Genomic DNA, 21567 nt, shown 5'->3' with positions numbered 1-21567 from the left:
GCTCTGGGCTGTTGCAGGGCAGGGGCGGGTGCTGACTGGTTCAGGTCAGCACATGTGGGGAGGCTCCCATGCACACCCCACCATACCCACAACCACACCCTCCCCCACACACAAGCACACACCCAACCAACACCGCACCTACCCACACCCTCTCCCACCACAAACCCCACATGCACCCTCCCCCCCACACACACCTGTGCATGTTGGAGGAGAGCCCCACTACCTGCTAGGTGCAGAAGTCCCATCACACACGTGCACTCATGCCCAGCCCACACCCACCCTCCCAAACACCCCCACAACCCCTCACAAGTCCCATACCCAAACATATACCCAAACATCCCCACAAACACACCCAAAACAAATCTCCCATACCCACCCACCCACATCCACACATCCCTCCCTCACCTTCCTCCACACTCCCCATACATACACACACATCCACAAACACATACCCACCCACCCCTTCATACCTCCCACAGTATACAAGAGTAAGACCTCATTTTGAACTATTATGCAGTCATCTCTGTATATACCACACAAACTCCTACAAGTCAGGACAAAAATATATTTTTAAATAAAATTAAAATATGTTGTCAATGTTTGATTTTTAGTATATAATTTGTTTGTTTTTCTCATTCCAAGATGGCAGACTCCCTTCCCAAAAGGAGTACTTTGTGGGGGGGGGGGGCAAGGGGAGGGACTTCCAGTGGCAAAGGTCAGGGGTTAGGGGCTGGGTTTTACAGTCCCAAGATGGTGACTGGGGCGGGGAGACTCTTGTGGCCCTCAACAGCTCACCAAAATTTGTTAAGTGGCCCTCCACCCAAAATAATTGACTGCCCTTGCTTTAGACCAATGAGGGTCACTTGAGTCCATAAAGGTTGAGAACCCCTGATCTAGGCATGGTTAAGACATTTTGGAATTTAATCTGTGCACTTCCTATATTTACTAGGGAGACCTCTTAACATGTCTGCAGGTACTTTCATTAATTTTAAATTAAAAATATCCCATGAAAATGCCTGGAAATTGATAAGAAAGATCAGTCTGCTCTTGTAGCTTTTACTTAGCTGAGTAGATACTGCTGACTTGTGGTCAAATAGAAATCAATGAGGCTGCTCCTCTGAGTGATATTTGTTTGCATGTGTCTTGAATGAAAACCTATATATTGGAGCAGTTTTCCAAACATGCTGAATATAACATCACTCCCAACTATGTAGCTGGTCCAATAAAAGATGCTACCAAAAAAAAATCTTGCTTTAAATATTTATTGATATTTTTATGTAAATAATATTTTAAATGGTTGATTCCTCACTGAACCATTGAAGTTTTATAAGAGTTATTTGAGAAAAAGTTAAGTATGTATTTGCAATAACACTATCCAGTCTATCCAAATATATCTATATCAACATAACATAGGTATATAAAATTAAGATCTTCATTCTTTCACAATTCAGCTTTTAAAGCTAGCAAAAATCAATTAGACTGCAATGCACTAAATGCTTGTTAAATACATCGCAAGGGGGTATGTTGTAGCCGTGTTGGTCTAAGGACATAGGCAGACAAGGTTCCTTGGGTGAATTTGATATCTTTTATTAGACCAACCCAAATGGTTGGAGAATAGTTATTAAGCAAGCTTTCAAGTTCAAAAACCCTTCGTCAGGCTAAGGAAGTTACAGCAGTTGGTGTGTGCTCTTCCTGGATGGAATGTTAAATACATTGATACTTTTCTTGATATTTAAATAATTTTCTAATGTACGTCCAGGCGAATTCCAGCTTTGTTATAGCAAGTTTCACCTGTATGTTAGTATCACAAGTTCCTGTTTTCACCCACTTGTGAATTGCTTGGTATGATAATCTCTGGAAAGGACTTATAATGGCAAGAGGACCAGCTTAGTGCTACTAACATTACCTGGCACTGTTGTAATCTTTGTAAAAGAGAAGTATGTCAAGGGCGAAATATGTTAAAGCTTACAACATCACATTTTCACAAATGGTAGTATTATAGTTCTTTTATTGCTTTGCTAGTAGGACTAATGCAATGCGTATAGAAATCTTTTCTTTATGTACTGAGGACAAAGGTTGCAAAAAAAGCATAAAGCTGTTGGGGGATGTGATCACAAAGGTGTGACGGTCAATAAAACTGATAATGAAATATTTAAGGTAGGGAGTTCTGTAGGGTAAAGATAGGCAAATTTCAGTGTGGTGGGCTGGTATGCATTTTCAGTAATGTAACTAGGGGTGGGCAAGAGGAGCACCTGCCCTGGGCTGCAAGTTAGGAGGGGCACTGATCCCTCTGGAGTCCATGCCTTAAAGGCATTGCTATGCTGGGAACTTCAAAACAGTTCCTGGCTGCTGCCACTTCAAGAGTAACCTGGTCACCATGGGCGGATGTGCTGGCAGCAGCAGCTCAGCTGGGATTCTGGAGTTCCTGGTGTGGGTAAGAGGTAGGCTGACCATATGGAAATCCTGAAAATCCAGGACACTGGCCTCCCTCCCTCCCACCCCCCTCTCACAAGTCAGAGGGGGTGGGGCTGCCTGCTCACCTGCAAGGTGCTCTACACCGTTCTGACTCCTGGCCAGACTGTGCCCTGTGCTCCTGCATTTCTGAGATCCCCATTATAATTCTCAACAGCTAGCTGGGAGCAGCCTCTGGAAACTGGGACTGTTCTGGCTCAACTGGGGACATATGGTCACCCTTGTACGAGTCCCTCCCCAACTCCTTGAACCTGTGGGTGCTTCCCCACCCACCCCCGCTCTCAGATCCTGTGCCCTCTGCCTCTGCTCTCAGATCCCATTCCTCTTCCCCGACCCCCTAAACTTATGTTCCCCACAATCTGCAGCGCGCTCCCCAACTCTCCAGCAGTGTTTTCCCTGGGTGGCAACTCTGCTTGTTATGCCACTGTGTAGTATATATAATACAGCCTGTAATACATGTATTATGCATAATACAGCCTAGTAGCCCTGTTGAGTTTAGATCCCATTTGTGCTAGGTGTTGAACAGATGTATACATACTCTCTGCTCTGAAAAGTTTAACAGGGATATGGAAAAGAGCAATGAAGGTAGAAAGAAAAGGATGTAACACAAAAACTGTGTTGTGATCAATACACAAAGTATTAGCTCCACTTTGTAAAAGTGAACCAAGTCAGGAGTAGGCTGACCGGGTTGAAAAGTGGGGTGGCTGGGGAAGAGACGAGTAACAGAGAGTAAGGTAGTAGGGAGGTGGTGGGGTGCAGGGAAAGCAGAGGGTGGCAGGGGACAATTAGCAGTCTGTCCCAGAGCTGGACACAGGCATGGGTGAACCGGGTGGCTGCCTAGGGCCCGGACATAGGATTGCCAACCCTCCCGGATTGGCCAGGAGTCTAGTGGAATCGGCATCGATCTCCCGGTGACTATTGAAAGCAATCCAGGAGATTGTTATTGTGAATGGGTTGAACAGTACAATTAATAACATTACATCATGCTGGAAAAAAAAATCTCCTGGAATAGCTTCAGTCAGAGTTGGCAACCCAACCCAGAAAGAAAGGGGGCCTGAAAATGGTTCCCCCCCACCAATTGTCTGATTATTATTAAAATTATCTCCGGTGAAGGGGGGCCCAATACTAAAAGTTCACGCAGGGATGTCAGGACTTTTAGTACAGTACTGGTCTGTCCTCAGTGTCTGCAGGACTGTAGATGGATGGAAAGGAAGATAAATGGGCATGGTTCCTTAAACTGTTCTAAAAGACTAGAGAGGAAGGAGACTAGGTGCTGTTCTTTTTATCAGCCCCAAGACCTGGGTCTCACACTTTCAGAGCTGGCCTCACCCTCAGAATCGTTGCTTTTACTTCCCCAGAGCTCACATGGCAGAGGCACAGAGCCCTTGTGATCCAGAGGAATGATGGCCCAGGGCAGGGATCCCTACTGCCTGCCCAGCCCTTGGTGCTGCTGATGGGAGAGTTGTTCTTGCAGTGCCCAGAGCAGGGCTGGTTTTACCTCCCCGGCAACCCAGGAGCTTGGACTGGAAGTGCCCAGACCCAACCGCCCTGGTGTTTGTAGGAGGAAGATGGGAGCATGTGGCAGGAAGCAGGGGACACCTATGAATTGAATGTCACCACTAAAATACTTGTCTTGCTTTCTTTCCATGTAGTCAGATTCTGTTGGATTAATTCCCTATTCCAGTTACCCCCCCCCATCCCATCCCCCCAGTGTGAGTGGGGGGAGGCGGGTGGGCAGAGAAAGGACCCTGCTTGGCATTGCTGAAAAGCTTTGCTGCTTGCAGCGTGGATTACTAGACTGTGCATGCAGCTCCCAACCCGACTGCAGCTCCCTGCCTCTTACGTGCAGGACAGGGCTACTGTCACCCGCGCTTTCCCAGCAAGGGGAAAAATCCCTGCTCTGTGCAAGGCACTGCAATTCCCTCTCCCCCCTTCGGGACGTGATGCTGACAAGCCCCTCCGTTTCCAAGAAGCCGAGAGGAATACTGAGGCTGTGAGCCCGCTATCCTGGAGCATTGCTGCAGCAAGATTACAATTGCCTTTTAAAAAAAAATGAAGATGCTTGAATGCCTCCTGCCAAGAGTACAGAGCAAATCTCAGTGGCAATGGCATTGCTAAAACTTGATCATGGGGGATTTTAAGCGATAAAGAGCTGCTGGGCTTGTCTTTACTGCAGTGGGAAGAAGTTGCAGGATGAAATCAAGGGATTAAGAGGTCTATTTTCTACTTCGTTGTTTGCAAAGGAATCTACTGAAATGACTTGGAGGATCTTAAGACTGGAACTATGTGGAGGGAGAATGCAGTAAGTATTTCCCTTTCTGGCTAGCTCTAATGTGCTCTTAGTAGCTGCAAATGGGCTCTGAATGGCATGCATACATTTATGGAAATGTTGCAGTCTCTCTCTCTCTCTCAAAATCCTGGTTTTTAGTTTCTAGTTATGAAGCTTATAGCTAATGCTGCTTTTTATTTGCCAAACATGCCACCATTCTGAATTGAGCTATGGGTACTTTAGGAAGTATCAGTCATTTTCTTTTTTTTCTTCTAGAGCTAATAAATGAGAAATCAAAGCAAGCACCGCTTTTCCTGGAGTAATTGCTTCGTCTGTATCTCGCCCAGTTTGTTTACCGTAAATGAAGACCCAGGCTGCTCCTCTACGAGATCAAAAAAGAGCGATTTCCCTTACTGATAGAGCTGTTTTCTAGATTATGCTTGTTTTGAACCTGTCACGAAAACTCGTGCCCTTGATCATCTGAATTAGTTTTGCTCCCAGCTATTCATTCCAGGTCGGCTGCCTCATCCCCTTCTAGCTCAAAACCATGCATTGCCATGGGAAGCAACCACACTGTTACTAGCACAGTATTTTTTCCCCAACCTGCCTGGGTAGGAGGGAGAGGATTTTCAGGGAGGCTGGCCACACTCTGACTTGTGTTAGCGAAGATCTGGAATTCATTTTGCCATAAAATGAAGCACCAACTTTATTGGCGTGACACCTCCGGTTTACATGGCACGTCCACCAGGGTTTTGGGTTCAATCCCACCTTCGGTCCGACTAATGGTTGACATCCATCTTTTCTCCCCAGTTCCTGCAACCCCTTTAACCCTTCTCCTTCCCTTCATTTTGCAGACCCCCTTTCCATATCCTCCTGCTCGCATAGCTGCCTCCCTTGGATGCGATGAGGACTGCAAGCTGCGGCCAGCATCATGCGTTTGGAAAGAAGGATGGCGGCACCCTCTAACCCTTGGAGCTGAGGACTGCGAGATGCCAAAGTTTGCAGCATGCCAAATAGCAGCAACTACGTTTTCTGACATTTCTGGTACGTTTGGAAAGTTTGTGCAATGAGGCCGGGCGCTGCGAGACCACCGCGGGGCGCTGTTGCCCTTCGCTTGGCCGCCGCATGAATGGAAGGGGATTCTGTGCCGCTGTCATACGTAGTAGGTGAACTTCGCAGGATTTCACCTCCTGCTTGGGCCGCGTGCGTGCCTACAGCTGTCACCGCCGCCACTCCTGCTTCCCAACGCAGCGCAGTTTCTGAAGCAAAGCCAGATCGCATGTCCGAAATGCCCCTCTTCCCCGAGAGCGGGAGGAGAGGAAACAGCTCCACAGCTGCAGGGTCTGGGGTTATTTCTTTCCAAACCTGCGGGAGTAGGGAGCTGGCGCGCAGCGCCAGGGCTTAGCAAGCACCGGGCAGCTCGCCCCCTGCGGAAAGCCCCGTGTTGCTTCCCACCCCCGGGCCGGAGCCGGAGCCGGAGCCGGGGCTGGCTGGTAGCCAGCGGCAGACGAGGGGCCAGATCCCGAGGGACGATGCAGACCTGGTGGGTAGCAGGAGCAGGGGCAGAGACCTGAGCAATGCTGCTAGTGTTTGCTGCATGATGTGTGTGGGCAGTGCCAGCAAAGGGGCTGGCCATCCCCGGGCCCAAAAAAGACATGAGAGAGCCCGGTCCCTCCCCCACGTTTAGGGGGTGATGTTCAGCTCACTCTCATCATCTGCTGTTCTTCCCCCTCCCTGCCCACCTGCCTCCCCATCTTTAGCCCTTAAGGAGCTGCTGAGGACACAAAAGGCAGTTTCAGTGCAGAGGTGCTTTCACTGAACACCTTTCCTCCAACCCCAGTGACAGCCTGGTTCCCTGAGATCCCAGTGTGGAGGAGTTAAACTGAATGCAGAGTTTGGGGGGGGGGTAGTGTCTCTGAACCTGTTCCAGAAATGAAGTCGTTATTCATGAGTTGCAGCCATCTGAGAGGTTGGAAACTAAAAATGCACAATTCTGGGATACAAAGACAGACAGATGGGGCGTGTGGGTGCGGGTTGTCAGCACACTTCTCTGTGTGCGCAGCATTTTAAGGAAAGGTGAGTCTCCTTCCTAGTCGCTTACCTGCTTTTTTTTTTGGTGCGCGGTGGGGGGGGTTGTAAATTTTGGTGAAGTGTAAGAAAAACACAGGTCTGTCCCATGCTAATTGTTATTTAACTTATGTTAACTAGATTGGAAGCAGTATGTCTTTCCCCAGATCTTGTGCTGCACTTTTCCAGCTTGCTGGAGAAAAGTCATCGCTGTCATTGCGGAGCTAATTTTTTGGGGGGGAGAAGGGTGGTTGGGGGGGATAAAATGAAGTCAATATTAAGGTTACAGTAAACAGCCTATTTAAGGGAATGGCCTTAAAGGATGCCTTGTGCAGATGTTTTGCATGAAAAGTCTGGTAGGAGACTACATAAGTGTGCTTTGCTTTTTTTTCTCTCTATCATACAATGTGATCACTTTTACAGGGGATAAACCTGGCAAAGATGGGGAAAATTGGCTATGCTCTCCTGGTACTCCAAGCTCTACTGGTGCAGTTGGATCTTGTTCGCGGAGCAGAGAAAAGTTATCCCATCCTGAACATTGCAGTGATTCTGGGAAGGACGAAGTATATCACGGAGAGAGACATCCGAGCTCTCTGGACCAGGGAAATGTCAGCAGACCTGGCCATTGATGTCAATGTAGTGACCCTTCTGGTGAACCAGACTGACCCTAAAAGCATTATAACACATGTTTGTGACTTGATGTCAGGCACCAAGATCCATGGGGTGGTTTTTGGAGATGATACTGATCAGGAGGCGATAGCCCAGATTTTGGATTTTATTTCATCTCAGACCTTTATTCCGATTCTTGGAATTCATGGTGGGTCCTCCATGATAATGGCAGACAAGGTAGGAAAAGTTGTTGTTTTGAAGCTTTTGTTGCATTAACATAATGTCGCTGCATATTACCTACATTACATGTGCACTGCAAACAGTTCAAAGGAAGATGCCTCTAATGGCTTTTATTGTGCTGTTTCAAAGCAAAAACTATATGGAGCAGCTTCCTACTGAATTATTGTATATTCTAAAAGATTTCTCTGCAACGTGTCAATAACATTTATGTTTTTCCAGAATGAAAGTTATTTTTGGTGAATATTGCTTTACTGCCAAATTGAATTTTCATCAGCCTAGAGGTACTGCATGTGATTTGCACGTAAGATTATATGACAATTAGCTTTTTAAGACTACTTATGCCAGTAAAATATTTTGCCCCACTCTGCATCATGAAGAAAAATGTTGTATGTTGTTAGCACACTTCAGAAACAAGTGCAGCACTTCAGGAGATCACATGTATTGCACTTGAATGAATTTGAGTAGTAGGACTTAGAGGTTTTTTAAGAGCACAGACATTTAGGTTAGACTTGATTTTTCTGTTTGTAGCCTAGTGTTGGGTGACAGCAGTCTTGCATACTAAACAGATACTTATTTTTGTTATAACTATTAAAGTCAGCATGAAGTTAAGGTGTACAGTTGGCTTGTCTATAAATTCTAGATATAATATGATATGATGTTTGTGAGGAAAATAGTTTTTCTGCATAATCCACAATTGAATGGCAGACAAAAATCTGATAATTACATGCAGCACACCTGCTTGCAGCATTTTTAATTTTTTTGAAACTTTGAGGACACTTGTAGGCAAAGTCCTACAGAGTACTCAGTGCTCCACCTTGGCACTTTGCATGATTAAGCCCTCTGCCACAGCCACCTTCTTTTCAGAATGATGGGTAAAAATTTCTTGTTGATGTGGAAGAGCTCTTAAAGAACCTTGTTTGTCACTTTATGTATAGAAGCGAGAATAATTCAACAAGGCATTTACTGACTGGAGAGTCACTTAGCTTTTCAGAGACGTATTATCTTTCAGCACGTCAAGTCCTAAAACTTTTTATCAAAGCACAAATATTACCCAAAAATGAGGAATCATTATTATTCCATCATGGATGACTTTTTTGTATTAAAATAGGGGTTATATCCTATTGGGTATTCAAGAATTCTCTGTTACAATTGAAAAATAGAAGGAGAGATGACATAATTTATTGGTTATGACAAATGAATCAGGAATGCTTCTGCACTTTGAATCATCCCCATTTCCATCTTTTATTAACAGGGACTAAGGGCATTCTTCACTATTTATCATCTAGTTAAACTAAAGGTGTCATTTCAATCTCAGTGTTTTGAATGACCTTTCTAGTCACAACTGATGCTCTCACATAATGGTCCAGCTAATAAATGCTGAATTATAGTGGATGTTCTATAAAAGGCCTGACATCCTAATTGATACATCGAGTTCATCATGATAGATGTTAGCACCTTAAATAAAAAAGAGAGATGTGATGACTAGGTCACAGTTACTAATGCATACTTTAAAGTTATTTATGTGGGTATGGAGTCTTTATAAAATGCACATAATTTTCAGTACTTCTGCACATGTTGTTGCATATGTTAACCCACATGACCACACACACATGCACTTAAAAACTATCAGCCTCTCCAAGTTCATTAAAAAATAGATATGGGGATGGAAAAAACTCCCTAGTCCTCCAGTGGCTGATGCAGGATTGTGATGACTTAAATATACTTTACTTGTAAGTAGCAGTACCTAGAATACAAAATAGGTGTTTCTCTTTGGTTTAGTAATTTCCAATCTTTCATTTTTGTATTTTAGTAGTAATTAATGTGTCTGTGCTTCTGTTCCCATGGTTAAAATGTTTGCTTACTGTTGCACCCTGTTTTCTTGGTTTGCAAGGTTTCCGCTCAGGAGCAGAAATATTCTGTCCATCTTTTTTTGGAGAAAATGGTAGAACTGTCCTAAAGGAGCTCAGCTGAATAGAATCTTTGTACAAGTAAAAAAAAGACCTAACTCTAAAATTGATTTTTGCCATGTACAGAATCTGTTCCAAAGCTCCACTTGGTTGGTAATGAGATTTCCATATGTAATTCACTTAACCCTTTGGGGAATTAATTTCTGTAAATTGCAAGTTAAATTCACTGCTCTGTCTTAAATTTCAAGTAGGTGAACTGTGACATGACTGCATATGTGAAATCTATTCCCCATCCTAATACTCCTTGGCTGTTACTTCATCTTCTGGATTTGTTTGTGTCCTGAGCTTGTGCTCTTATGTCATGGAATAGCTGAAGTCAATCCAAAAAAAAAAAAAAATCAAAGGTCTGCCCTAACTGAATGACCCATCAAGCTAGTGTCATTACTCTCATTAATCACACATTGAAATGATGTAATTAGCATCACGTTTAGCTACTGTTAATATCCTAGCCTAAACGTCCAGGTCTCCATTTAGAATTGGTTTGCCTTGTGGCAGTCTTGGCCTGAGTCCAGAACAGGACCCAAACCCATTGTACTGAAGCCATAGCAAGACGCATCAACTACTCGGTTCATGCTTTGCCTCTAAGATTGTGGTCTTATTGCTATTGTCTGTATCAGTTTGGACTGGGTCATCATATAATTGTTTTCATGGTGCACGTTGCACCCCCAGTTATTATGCTACATATGACTTCTGCTCTGAGACGACTGCTTATTCTTAGCTGTCAGGTGCTTTTGCCAAGTTACCCAGTAAACCACCATGACACAAAAGGAGCCTCAGTTGTTCAGCAATTCCTGTATGAAATAGTGTTTACTTTGAATGTTGTAAGTATATTAGTTAGACGACAGACTTTGGAACAGCAAACATCTTGTTTTGGTAATGACTGGCTCCTTTATGCTTCTATAGATGATTTGCATGGGTAAGGATCACTTGCAAAATTCTTCCATGTTTTATATTACTGATGTAAACTATTGATCATTACTTTCTTCCACATGAACAAATGTTCAAACGTGTGGTGCTCAGCCTCTGTCCTATCAATTTACCTAACTTTTGCCTCAAATATACACTGCACAACAGCAGTCTGTCTTGTGACTTCTAAAGCACTGAGCCCAACATGGATGTCATCTATTGTGCAGTATTTGCAGTGCTGTAAATACATAGAGAACTAGAACCTAAAGGCTGCATAGTTTGGGGCTTGTTTTCTATTACTCGTTTGGTGAATGTCATGTCCCACTGCAGTGGTCTAGTTGACATCTTCATCATACTTCGGCAATTATCAGAATAGCATTGAAGCTACTTGTGTGATAGCCAGACCTAGCTAACATTCTTCCATATAACATCAGGTGTCAGAATTCAAGTCAACAAACTGACCACCAAGGTACAGTAGACACCACCCTTTCCACTGCACAAGGATATATAGTATCTATCTCATTGCCAGATGTACAGTAGAAGTCTTATTTGGACAGTCCTATGCACTCCGCATTCAGCTGACAACAGTGGGTGCATGATTAGGCATTTAGATCAACCTAACCCTGGTCAGCTCATTGCTGTCTCTACCAGGATCTCCATGTCATCTCCAGGCTGGTTCTGGGCTCCTATGCTGCCCCTAACAGCTAGCTTAAAAGGTTCCAGTAAGGTGGGATCCACTGTGCCAAGACAGATGCTAAGGCATGGCTGGGGCATCCAGGACAGCCAGCTGTATACCAGTGGTGCTGTGGACCTTGGAGAGCACATGCTGGATGACTGCTTTTCTTGTATTGAACTCTCTGGAGACCTCAAGTTGAATCTCAGACTCAGGGGCAAATTACTGACTCAAAACTGTTGAGCTGTTTGTTTGTTTGTTTGCTTGCTTTGAATCTTTTAAATCTTATTTTGCCCACATGTAATTGCTACATAGTATTTATAACAACTTTCTGAAATAAAATACCATGGTCACATTTGTTTCAGGTTTTCAGTTTAATAAAATACTTTATGGAGCCCCTACCTGCACAATTAACAAACCTTGTAAATTATAAGCACATGAAGGAGCACTTAGAATTACTCAAATGTATTCCCATCATTCTAATGAAATCAAGGCAAACATTTTTGGTCCTCCTGATTAGAAACTTTTATAATAGTCATAAAAACTTTAAGGCAGATTTGCTATATTGGGATTACTGACAGCTCTCTTGTATAATTAAATTACAGAATAAGTAGGGCATTCTCCGGGGGTTAATAAGAAGCTGTACTTCTTGAAACAACTCTGGGATTGTTGAGCCAAAAACATCTGCCCCACAAAAAGAAAATTATGCATTATGCATTATGTTCAAATATTAATGGCAAAATATGCTTATTACACTCATATAAATATATCAATAAGTCTGATGTTTGTCTTACACTAGTTGTGTGGAAATCTATTACACATTACTAAAATCACTTTCCTATTTCCTTATATTCCTAATGTGGTGGTGATTGAGGATGTGAAAATATTAATATATTCTGAGTGATTTTAAAATGTTATCTATTATTTTGCTATGTTTTTTGAGATGTGTCAATATATTGCTTGTCTGTATTTGCAAACGTTTATATTGGTCATTCCCTTAATTTTACTTCATATATTAGTTACTTGTGTGTTTTTCTCAGTACCTTGCAAACCTTCCATCTATATTCATATTGGCTGCAGGATCTTATCCTCAGTGTAATAAAATTCCCCTACATACTTGTGTAATTGCAATTTGCCAAAATATTTGGTGTTCACAACTAAACTTGAAATGAAAGAAAGTGATTAAAAGCTATATGGGTTTTATTACATTTATATAATGTTATCATGTAATTGTTAATTATATTTCATTCTATGCTTTAAAGTTTTTTACAATGAATATATAGTATGTTTTATTTAAAATATAGCTGATTTGGGTGTTTAATGGATTTTAACTGTGTACATATTTTGCTTGTGAAGCAGAATACATGTAAAATAGCCTCATATTAATTGTTGCAGGATTAGCATTAGCTTTGAAATGTGATGTTCTATATTTTCATAGGAAATTTTAGATTTAAAACTTCAGTGCAGGTTTAGATGTTGCTTGACATTAAGGAGCAGGGTAACACATTTTCCTGAGCACTAATATTCATAATGTTTTTCTTTACACAGGTTTAATCCAAAACTAAGAGCCTAGTTAGACAAATAATGCAAAAATAACCTCTATGTTAATATAACTGATAAATGGCTCAATTAAAAAAATAGAAAAGGATCCTATAGCATCTCTCACTTGGTCACAGTTCACACAAGTAATATTTTCAGTTGCTTTCTCTTGCTACATGGGCAAATGGACATATATTATTTTTTCTAGAATTACTTAAAAATTATACCAGCAGCTACACAGAGAAACCTAGATAATTAACACTGTTGGATAATACTACTGTGAGAATCTTAGTTTTCATAAAACCTGATTTATTTTGAACTGTGCAACCCCCCCCCCCCCCCCCCCCCAAAGAACCCCATCCCTCAAAAAAAAAACCTTCACTTAACTGGATCCATCCCACAAACTTCTCTATTAACTTGAATATTCCCACAAAATCAATTGGCATATTCATGTGCATAAGGATTATATGCATGAGCAAAGATTTGCAGAATTGAGCTTGTAGTATTTATTTGTCTGTGCATAATATTATCATTACTGTATTTACTTGAATCCAAGACAAGGTGCGCCGCCCCCTCCATTAGCACAGAGAAAAAAAGTCCCTTGTTTTATAATCTCATACAAGGATATCTCTCTAAATACATTGTCTATCATTAAATCACTGCCAAAAGCAGCAAATGCTCTCCGAGAGGAGAATGGGCACCAGCCTGGAGATACTGCAATACCAAGCCAGCACTTGGAGATGCTGGAGGAAGCTCCAACATCCTCCCTATGTGCCAAAAATGCTGATGGGAAACTATCACAATTTTTTTGCAAAAAATATAATTTTTTCTCTCTCTCTGTCTCACTGTCTCTGTCTCTGTATATATATAACTATACCTCTACCAGCCTGTCTTGTGACCACTGTGGCTCACTTGGCAGACCACAAAACACACTTTTACAGTTACAAAATTCTTAGTTCCCTTACAAAGACTGTACCACGAATCCATGTCCCCATGTTCCCATGAGCCTGTGCGCTTATGCACCTGTCACCATCACCTTTAATCCTTTGTTTAATTTCAAGGTTTTTTTTTCCAAATTTGCTCCTTACTTCCATCTGCTTAGGGAGAGCAGGGTCTGATCGTAAGGAGAAGACTAAAGGGCTGCCAGAGGAAATCAGTGGGGTGAAGCAGAGAGCAAAGGGCTACCTGCCCCACCCCCCTCCAATTTATTTTCCCTGCTGTACTAGTGGGAAGGAGGAAAATTCAAGGGAAACCTCCAAAATGAGATTCTATACCTGGAAAAGTATAACACATTTATAAAATCTCCATACATACAGTCTAACTATTAGGGGTCATCTTATCATCAGGGTTGTCTTCTATGCAAGTAAATACGATAAATGGATCCAATTATGCTTTAAACCCTGCATTTTAGATGAACAGGGTGAGTTAATACAATTTTTTTCTGATATTATTCAGCTGGAGACAGTGTTTTGTAAGACTGAATTAACTAGGACACTGCATATTGGTTTATATGGTTCCTCCTGTTTTTTACATTAAAAAGGTAAATTCAGGTTTTCCTAAAGCCAGAATTGAGTACACTAAACAACATAACAGAACTAGGGGGGAGTGCTATATTTGTGGGATATGTATGTTATTCTCCAGTGTTCATTTTAAGTTGGCTCATTCTGAGATTTGGCCACATCTTTTTCTGAGGCAGTTAAAATATTGCTTGTGCACATTATCCCAGCAACAGGCCTTCTCTCAATTATCTGAGTAAGGTAGAAGGTTAACTTCGCCCAGAGCATGAGAGGACAGCCAGGATTACTCAGGGTGCTGCAGAAAGGTGGCAGTGCAAACTTGTGAGCTGCCTTGCTGACAGGATGGACTTGAAGGAAGGCACAATTGTTTTAGCGAATGGAGTGAATACTCATCTTCCAAATGTTTGGGAATCATTGTGTGAGATCATGCTCCTGTGTAAGGATTATTTATGTGTACTATCATGTTCTAAACTGATGTAACATTTGTGGGGTTTTACATGGTCCTCAGTAATTTCAACCTGCTTTTGATCGGGACTACTTTGGAGCCTAGGGGGAATGATCCTGCAATCTGCATTTACTTACATGAATGGAAAACTGTGCCAAAGTATGGTCCTTGTCATTCAGAGTAGCAGAAATGTAATTTCACCTTACAAAATGCCAGTTTCATTCATTTCAACGTGCCTTTTCTTGCAGCTATTTGTTCAACCATAACACTTTATAAACTGTTTTACAATTGCTGTTGCATGTGTCTAGAAGTACAAAGGACCCGAAGCTATCCAAGTTGTTCAGACTCGATGAAATTCTGTGCTCTTAAAGTAGAATTCCAAACCTTTTGCTTGGCATTTAATCTTTTGCTTGCAAATATTTCTGGTGATGACTTTGAAGTCTTTCTTTTCAAATGCTTCTCAAAGGAAACCACCTTGATCTTATGTTTAACAAGAATTAGTCTGGAGCACAAAAGCCCACTTTTCCACAGTTACCTTGTACCTGCAGAACATCCAGCATCACAAATGAACACAGCGAACAGAACAGAAGGAGATCCATATTGTACCTGTCAAACACGTTTTCATTTTCCAGTTTCTCATCCAGTCACCACACATGAACACGTTTACTTTAATTTGACTGGACAGTTTAATAGCTTTTTTTCTTTTTTTTAAGTTTTGTTTCTCAGATGACCAAGCTTATTGAACAAAGAAGTTTTGCTTTAGAGATGTCTTGTTGTTAGTTTTTTTTTGTTACCTGCTTGTTGTGTAAAGGTTGGATTTGGGCTGGCTTGAAAGGGGGGCACTTCTGATTCTAGTTGTACTTCCACTGAGGCAGCCATCTTCAAGAAAACTAGAATCCTTGAAGACTTAATTGATCACTGTTTCCGTATTACAAATCTTGCAGTTTAAAATCTTTGGCCATCTGGGCCAGCTTTCTGTTGTCGTATGTGTCTGCTTCTCCCACATCCCCCAAAGCGACCAAGTTCTGTGGATTTTATCAGAGGAAGCCCAGCCTGGATTGTTTACAAGCCATCTGTCACACTGTTGTTTATATAAGTCCTTGGGATATTTTCTTGAGTTCTTCACTTAAAAAAACCATGGAACAGCATCATTGATTATTTATATTATTGTTCTTAGAGGGAAAAATCTGTGCCTGAAGGTTTTGAAGTGCATAAATCAGATACGGTTGATGTGTTATAAAAATTAAAATGTCTTAATTCTCTTTGGAGACCTGAAATTGCACTAACAGCATCCTACTTCTGAAATGCAGAATGAAGCAAATTCTAACGTTGAGAGAGGAAAACTTAATTGGATATTTCTTGTCCTCAGAAATACTTACAAACCTGGCAGCCTCTCAAAAATCCCAATATAAAATATTATTTATTGCTTTCTTATGTAAATTCACATGCATCTTCTTATAAACCTGGAATCTGGGGGCATTTATACATGTGCTCAGGGGGCGAGGGGAGGGCGCTTTAATTAAAGCAGCTCTGAGAGCTGCTCTAATTAAAGCACCCGCAGCATCTCATGTATCAGTGTCCCTGTTCTTCAAAATGGTGGTCGGGGCACTTTATCTAAAGCTCGTTCAACAAGCTTTATATAAAGCACTCCCACCACTGTTTTGAAGTGTGGGGACTCTGATACATGAGACTTTGGAGGCTGCTGGAGTGTAGTAATTGCCACTCTCCGGCAGACTCCATGAATCCAGCCTGCTGCGTTGCGCTGGAATTCCAGCATGTCGGAGCACCCCCCTGCCCGTGTATAGGCACCCTGGGACTTGACAGGTGAGGTAAGAAATGGAAGATGCAACAAGCAGGTGAAAGGGAGCAAACCTTTTGTTGTGGGGAGACACTCGTCTAAGTAAGAATCTAGATTATGCAACTAGAGACTCCAAGGTTGCCAAGTGTAGTAAGATTAACTCTATGTAAGAGTACTTGACTAGACATTTGGAATAACAAAAATATATTCTTCCAAAAGTCCTAGCTAACATTTTTTTTTTCCTCTGGGGTGCTGAGTAAGGCCTATTGCTTCGCGCATAGATTGAAGTAGCCATTTATTTAAAGAAAATGAAACAAAAAACCCTGCTTAACTGCAAAAATGATTGATACTTCCAATGTATGAGTTCATTAGTGGATCTAGGATTTTGAAAAGTGGGGGGTTTATGCAGATTATGGCACATCACCTACAGTTTAACACATTTCCATTTAGAAGGAAGCTAGAAGCTTTACTAATATGATAAGGACCTAGCACTACAGTATTCAGTTTAAGATCAAAGAATAATTAAATATCACTTTATTGGAATATGCACTAATTTGCTAGAGTACATATTAAATTTAAAAACAGAAACCGGGCAAAAGATATTGCATCATTAGTCCTATAGTCATTGTAGTTAAATGTGCATTTCTTATTCAGATTCATAAAACAAAATCTAGTCTTCTTGAGTGTCTTGACAGTGTCTCCAATACTTTACTATCAGTCATTTATACACCTGAGTTAATATTACCACACCTATGTTAAGGTTGTTAGCTACAGCTACAAGCAGTCTGCAGGGCTGTGAAATAGAAGAGACACATTATCAAGAACTGCTAACAGATAGAAAAATGGCAGGAAAAAAGGATTGTTTGAATAGCACAACATCAAGACCATTAAAAAAGAAGAGAGGGTGGCTAACACTTGCTAAGTGAAGAGAGATTAGCAGGAATCAGGTAAATTATAACGAGTCACAAAGTCAAATGACTTCCTCAGTGCTGTCTAAATAGAAATGCCATTGCCCCTCCTAGGCAGTTGGTTTTCAAGTTTGGGTGGAGCAGGAATCAAAGGCAGGTGGTGCAACTGCACCACCGTGCCTTACCCCTGGATCTTCCCTATATGTATTGAAAAAAATGTGGCAGTTAAAGGGAGAGGGCAATTTTTAACATACTGACCCATGTCTGGAAAACGAAAAACAAAAAATTAAAATTCACAGGCAATTATGAGCAGAAAATCTTTACTTTTTGCGTTCACTCTTTGATCACCATGAGCCTGCAGATGAGGTAAAACTATTTGGAGGGTCATGGATAGAGCTGGTTACAAATATTTTATGTAAAATGTAAATACTGCTTTTATTTCGTCTGTTTTGAAATATTTAAAAAAAGATACGTTTTGGTTTCCAAAAGTAGTTCTGTTCTTTTAAATATTTTTTGTTCTTCATTTTTTTTCTTTTTCTTTTGGGAGACAAAAATAACATTTTTAATTTTTCATGGAAGTCTAAATCAGGGGCTGGCAATTAGGTCTTGTTCTCAAAGAGATTCTATCTGGCTTGCCAAGCCAGGGTGATAGGCGATAGCAACCAGTGGCAGGGGAAATGCCAGTGGTTGCAGTTGGACTGCAAGTGGTGGGCCATCTTGAACTGACCTGCTATTGGTAAAAGTTTGCTGACCCCTGATTTTAAAGAAATTTTAGTTTCTAAGTTCCTGCTAAAATACAATACAAGTTAGGGACCAAACTTCCCTTAGGCCTCTTTGAAAATCCCAGATGTACAACTTCTGGGATTCATTGCAGAAGGAAAAATTATGGAAAAAATATTTAATGTGATAAATGACTTTAAAAAAATATTTTGGACATTTCTTCATCCTCAGAGCCTTGAGGTGTGTTCCCATAGTAGTTGTATTCTACAGTGTCGTGTATAGTAAACTAAGTCAGTAGCCCAGTGTTTTGAATTGACTGTAGGGGTGCCTATATACATGCTCTGATGTGGGGAGGGAGGGCATTTTAATTAGAGTGGCTGCTCTAATTAAAACACCTGCAGTGTCTCATGTATTCAGCATCCCACATTTTTAAATGGAGGCAGGGGTGGTTTAATGGAAGTTCCTTTGGTGAAATTTCATTAAAGTGCCCCTGCTGCCATTTTGAAACTCAGGACGCTGACTACATGGAGTGCTGCAGCACTCTGGAGGGTCCTGACTAGAATGATCCAGCAGAGTCAATTAATCAAGTCTGCTCCAACGTGTTCTAATCAGAACATATTGGAGCATGTGTATTTCTTCATAGGTTCAAATATAACATTGAATTTTCCTAACTCAATGAGGTAGATTTTCAGGTTAAAATTTAAATATAAAATGCATTAATTTAAGCAGAATTTCACTTGTTGAAATGACTGATCATAACTCCACAAAATTGTCATTTCAATATTTGGTCTTCCTCATCAAATAATATTATATTATTGGAAAAATATTTTATTTTGGTCCTGCTCTTCTCAGACAAATATTTTGGTCTCTATCTTTTGTCACAGATCTGTTGAAACAGTGTTTTATAAGGCTGTTTTACTACATATTGATTTCTAGCCAAACTATATCCCATTTAGTACATACTGATCTTCATATTTACCTACCCTTGTAGGAATCATAAGAAAGGGTGTGTGTGTGTGTGTGTGTGTGTGTGTGTGTGTGTGTGTGTGTGCACGCTCATAGCATCCAGGGGACTGCTGGGTAGGAAGTTATTTTTTCTTTTACCCTGACCTTTCTATGATACAAATGGCATTAGAAGACAGTGTGTCTTTTAGAGAATCTTCCAAAAGATTTTTTATTCTTCATTTTTTTCAAGCTTCAAGACTTTATGCATTTTATTTGGTTTGTTAATATCAAGTTTTGACCATTTGCATTTGCCAGCTTGCTTCTCTACATGACTAGAATTAATAAGAATACTTCATTTTCACTACATTGATTTTGTGTCCTGTGGGAACTCTGTGCATATGTAAAACCACTATGAAATCCAAAAGAGCAAGGATTTTATAGCTACCTTCCAGCTCCACACAATTTACAATACAATTAAGAATGACAGTTATAATTGGATAAACAGAAAATAGAATTAAGGTAATCTGTTCTAAGTGCACAACTTTATTGTAATGACTTACTTTTAGCAGTTGCAGAAACATATAATTACTAAACAAATTACATGTTACTTTTGTGTATGAAGCTAATTAAGAGTTCTGGGTAAATTGTGTTGGCAGAAGAATCTGAACTGGGTGAAGTACTTAACTGGGAAGATATGGGAGTTGTAACTTCATCATATGGCAACAGATGGAACAGTCTTGGAAGGTCTGTCTGGTTTCCAGGTTAGAAGTTCTTAGGACAAGTAGGTTTTATACTGCCTTTCTGTTTCTCTGGATAGCCATCTTCATCTTTGGAAGAAAGAAGCAAGCCTGCTATTCTAGGTTGCTACACTATTTTTGTCTCCATCTGTATTTTGTACAGACACAACTGTTACCTACAGAGTGATGGAAACATTCCCAAAGCTGGACCTAAGCTTATTTCTAAGTGTGGGTCTTATGGATGACCTGAGAAATGTCTAGTGTACATGAATTTGTAACAAGTTCAAACTATGTAATATGGCATTGACCTGGTATAAAAAAGTGAGAGAAAATACAATATACAATAATTTCCATTGTACAGATGAAAAGTTCTGATTCATAACATGTTTAAGACTCACTGACCCAGGAGGTTAAAGCTGCCTGGGTGGTGGTGTAATTCAATACAGAAACTATTAAAAGCTACAGTTAGCCAAGTCAGTCCTTTCTATCCATCCACCTCTAAAAACAGATCCCTTTCCACAAAACACTAGCTTCCAGAATTTCCCCCCATTTTCATTCTACCTTACTGCTCTTTCTACTCCACACTTGGCCCTGATCTAATTTCCCCAGAAACCCCAGTCCTTTTCCCCTCCTTTCTCAAGACCTAGTCAGCATCCTTCTATATGCGGTTTCATTGCATTTCTGTAAACATCTTGGAGGGGCATACGAGCAATTTTCTATTGCCTGGATGATTTAATAAGTTGGCTCTGGGTGTCTTTTCACTACCTGAACTATTGGCTCCCAAAGCATTGTTCCCAGAAAAGGATTCTCTGGGATCACAGGAATTGATAGAGTTGTCAAGACTGAGCCAAAGATTGTAGGAATAGAGAGAGGGCAGTGAGTTAAAACAAGTGAAGGTAAATTTGGTGGAGAATTGATAGGATGGTAAACCTTAGACAGGAGCAAATGTCAAGCAATCCTATGCATTTTTATTCAAGCCTCCAGCACTGAAAATCTCTATAGCTTTTCTGTACTCCTGGTCTTGACATTTTTGGGAGCTCTTCTCTTCTCTTTTGAAGTGATATCAGTGAGGAACAAGGTCACTTTTGAACAGCTTCCTTACAGGAGTTTTTCCTGCTGTCATAATCTTGTCATTTAAATCTGGATGATGTATGGAGTGGTAACTGTTGATGAGCCTCTGGCATCTGACTAGCTGAAGGCTGTATCTCTTTTCTTTTCTAATGTTATTTTGATGCTCCCATTATATTTTTTCTTTCAGTTTTCTTTTGCCATAGTTAATAAAAATGGCATTAGCTTGAGGCTCTTTTGAAACTTTAGATACTTTCCTTTGTTACCTCTGGGGAGCTTTCATTAATTTCTGCCATCTTATCTGTCCAGCACTAATAAGATGCTGGACATCTTATGCTATGCAAATATCACCTGTGGTAGAAGATACGTTTTTTTAACAACTTTATCCTATTTATAGGAATGATGTAGACTTTCCTTCTGCTACACTTCTCATTCTCTCTTGCAGAGTGCTTAGTGTCTTAATTTTAAAACATTTTCCATTGTAATTAGTTTGTATAGAGGTGTATGTTGGTATCCAGGAACTGATATCTGAAAGTGTTTTTAGGATGCCTGTCTTTTTCTGGGACTAATTCAAAAATCAGGAATTCCATAAGTTATATTGATTTATGTCTTGAATACTCATTAAGGCTTCTGAGGATTAGAAGGACAGAAAAGATTCTTAAGGGAAACATACACAAAGAAATTGCT

The 21567-nt window shown here is 40.9% G+C and overlaps 1 protein-coding gene across 1 annotated transcript in view; it reads left to right on the top strand.

Annotated features, from left to right (window-relative positions):
• Positions 1 to 5629: 5629 nt before the first annotated feature.
• The window catches only part of GRIN2A (glutamate ionotropic receptor NMDA type subunit 2A), a 375390-nt gene continuing 359452 nt past the window's right edge, over positions 5630 to 21567 (top strand). Inside the window, exons 1-2 of the mRNA XM_006015496.2 lie at positions 5630 to 5785; positions 7232 to 7654. Coding sequence (XP_006015558.2) covers positions 7250 to 7654 — 405 coding nt within the window. The 5' untranslated portion in view covers positions 5630 to 5785; positions 7232 to 7249. The remainder of the gene's footprint in view (positions 5786 to 7231; positions 7655 to 21567) is intronic.

Source organism: Alligator sinensis, unplaced genomic scaffold (assembly GCF_000455745.1).
Source record: "Alligator sinensis unplaced genomic scaffold, ASM45574v1 scaffold73_1, whole genome shotgun sequence".
NCBI classification, from domain to species: domain Eukaryota; kingdom Metazoa; phylum Chordata; order Crocodylia; family Alligatoridae; genus Alligator; species Alligator sinensis.
Note: the sequence above shows the minus strand (reverse complement) of the source record. Positions and strands in the feature narration are given on the sequence as shown.